This window comes from Triticum aestivum, chromosome 6B, assembly GCF_018294505.1.
Source record: "Triticum aestivum cultivar Chinese Spring chromosome 6B, IWGSC CS RefSeq v2.1, whole genome shotgun sequence".
NCBI lineage: Eukaryota > Viridiplantae > Streptophyta > Magnoliopsida > Poales > Poaceae > Triticum > Triticum aestivum.
This window is the reverse complement of record NC_057810.1, coordinates 639,379,280-639,381,857: the sequence shown is the minus strand read 5'-3', so window position 1 is coordinate 639,381,857 and position 2,578 is coordinate 639,379,280. Positions and strand designations below refer to the sequence as shown.

Genomic DNA, 2,578 nt, shown 5'->3' with positions numbered 1-2,578 from the left:
TTTAGCACTGCCGAACTATGTATTCCAATTCGAACTTGTTCAATTTGAGCTGGAAGTTTGGGAAAAAAGACGACAGGGAAACAGATCAAGGCCCCGTTTGGATTAGCGTTTTCTTTGTAATACACCTGTAAAAGAAATACACGTCTCCACCGGTCGGTTTCATTTCCAGCCGGAAAACAGTCATGCCCAGTAAAATACACTTGTAAATCTTACACCTCTGTATTGAATTACACCTATACCAAGCGCGCCCCAAGTTGTAATATTAAACCGGGCTGTGACGACTGTGATCGAATTCAACTGTTAATTATACATCGGTCTGTTAATTAATCTAGTACACATGCATGTGCAAGAATCAGAAGAACAACAAGGCCGAAATCATAGGCAATATGGATCATAGACTAATCACCTACTGCCTCTCAAGCATCTCCGTATCTCTCTGCCTCTCTATGTACGTGTAGTGTAATCGTCTCCGGTGCACAGATGGACTCCTCCCCGCACGCGAGCTCCGGTGCCCACAGTCGCCATGCGCACGCTCGCACGAAGGGCCGCCGGGGCTCGATGGTCTGTCGGTGGATCAGGAGGTGACCTTGGCGCGGGTGCACGGGGCGAAGGAGTAGCCGTGCTGCTGGTGGCCGCCGGCCTGCACGTGCACGCGGTGCGAGGAGGAGGAGTGCGAGTGCGCCGTCTCCCGGTCGACGAGCGCGCGCAGGCGGAGGAATTCGTCGACGGAGCAGGGCAGCCACAGCGGGCCGGCCGAGTTGTAGCCATACGTGTCCCGAGCCGCCTCCAGCAGCCGCTGGAACAGCGGGTGGTAGAGGTAGGCGATGGGGATGACGAACCGCCGGAACCCGTCGCCCTGCTGCTCCGCCTGGCCGACCCGCACCGCCAGCCACCCCTTCTTCACCTTCCCCCTCTTCTCCGCCTGGTCCCCTTGCATGATGATGGCAGCTCCCTCGCCGGCGGTCCAACTGCAGCCGCCCTCTCGCCGTCGCTGCTGGTGGTGGTGCTGGTGCTAAGAGATCACTGCTCTATTGCAGGCAGCTAGAGCCAAGGAGCCAATCCAGAGGTGTGTGTGTGGTGCGGTGTGCTTCGCTGCACTCGCGGTGGTTTTTATAGGACTGCTTCTGCTTGGCTCCAGAGATTAGAAGATTAAGCCGCCGGTGCGTGGCGCACCCGTGCGCTGCTGCCTGTACGTACGGCGTCCTTTGCTACGGAACCCGGTCCTCGGGGGCTTCCGTGTCGGGCGATGGATCGTCTGCGTCGCTGACACGCCGGCCCGTCGAATAATCGGGTTACGGCGTCGGGGTCGCTGGCCGTACCGGGCGATCGTCGCGTGCGCGTCAGGCCTCAGTTGCCGTGAGCGGGATAGGTAAGGTGGAGCCGTGGGAGTGGAAGGTGGAGGGATGGCTACGGTGAGGAGGGGGCACGCTGTTGCCACCTCGCCGGACCCGTCCGACGGGTGGTGCACAGGTCGTCCTTTGGTCGTGGCGCGCCTGGCCCACGACGGCGGACTGGCCATGGCAGGTGGAATTGTTTTCCGAGTATATGTTGCTGTACGTGATTGCTGCCCCACGGCCACAAGAGATGTTGATGCATGGGGGCAATTAATTGGTCGGGCTCTCGTCTAGCTTTGCTCATCGCCCAACTCGTTGGATTGTACCTGTTGGAGCGACCCTCTGGATTAAGTTCTTGTTCGGATTTGGGAAGTAGGTTTAGCCAAGGTTTCTTTCTTTGTTGGGGCCCTTTCTGCTTGTTGTTTCCGTTCAAGGTCTCAAACAGGGTTTATCTCTCGTGGGCTGTATTTCATCTAGGGTTACAGACATGTTATGTGTGTAAAACGTAGCTTGTCTCTACTTGCTACTAAAAGAAGAGGGTGGGGATTAGTTGTTGTTTTTTTCATGGCCATCATGTCATCATGAGCATGTTGCCATCGTGGCTTGTAGGGCTTGCTACATTCATGTGCTTTAAGCTAGTACAAACTTGAGTCACTTATTTTGGGATGGAGGGAGTATGTCGGAAGTTCCATAGTTATCTAAAGATTTGATCAATCATAAGAGATACATTGTAAAAATCAATTAATCATCAATACCCAAGATCATAATCACGTTGATTATTCATAAGATCAAGAAAATGGGGTATATGACACGTAGCTACTACCACAAACCATCAGCCTCGAAGGCGGGCTTCCCCCGGATCATCGTGGGAGCAACAAACGTTGATGAAGAGGTTGAACAGGGAGTGGCGACAATGTGAAAAATCTATAATAATTTGAGGTAGGATTTTGGGGGTGTATATGACTAATTGGGCACCGGAGGTGGCCTGGCATCCGCACAGGCCATACCACCCCTCCCCCTAGGCGCCCTTGTAAGATGGAGGTCTAGAGGGGGTAGGGGGTCTAGGCACCAAGGAGCCCACCAGATGTTGTGCCCTAGTCCATTGGTCTTATTTCGGTGAGAAAACACCTCTTGTTTTTCTTTTATTTTTTTAAACATTTTATATGGTGATTTCCTAAAATTCCAAAAAGAGTAGAAAATAGGAATTAACTCTTGGAAATTGAATTAATACGTTAGTCCAATAA

General features: G+C 52.9%; 1 protein-coding gene across 1 annotated transcript; it reads right to left on the bottom strand.

Moving 5' to 3' along the window:
* Positions 1-292: 292 nt before the first annotated feature.
* Positions 293-1,071, bottom strand: LOC123134647 (auxin-responsive protein SAUR32). Its single transcript, XM_044553856.1, has one exon. It carries the CDS (start codon positions 935-937, stop codon positions 575-577), a length of 363 nt encoding a protein of 120 aa, XP_044409791.1. The 5' UTR covers positions 938-1,071; the 3' UTR covers positions 293-574.
* Positions 1,072-2,578: the final 1,507 nt, after the last annotated feature.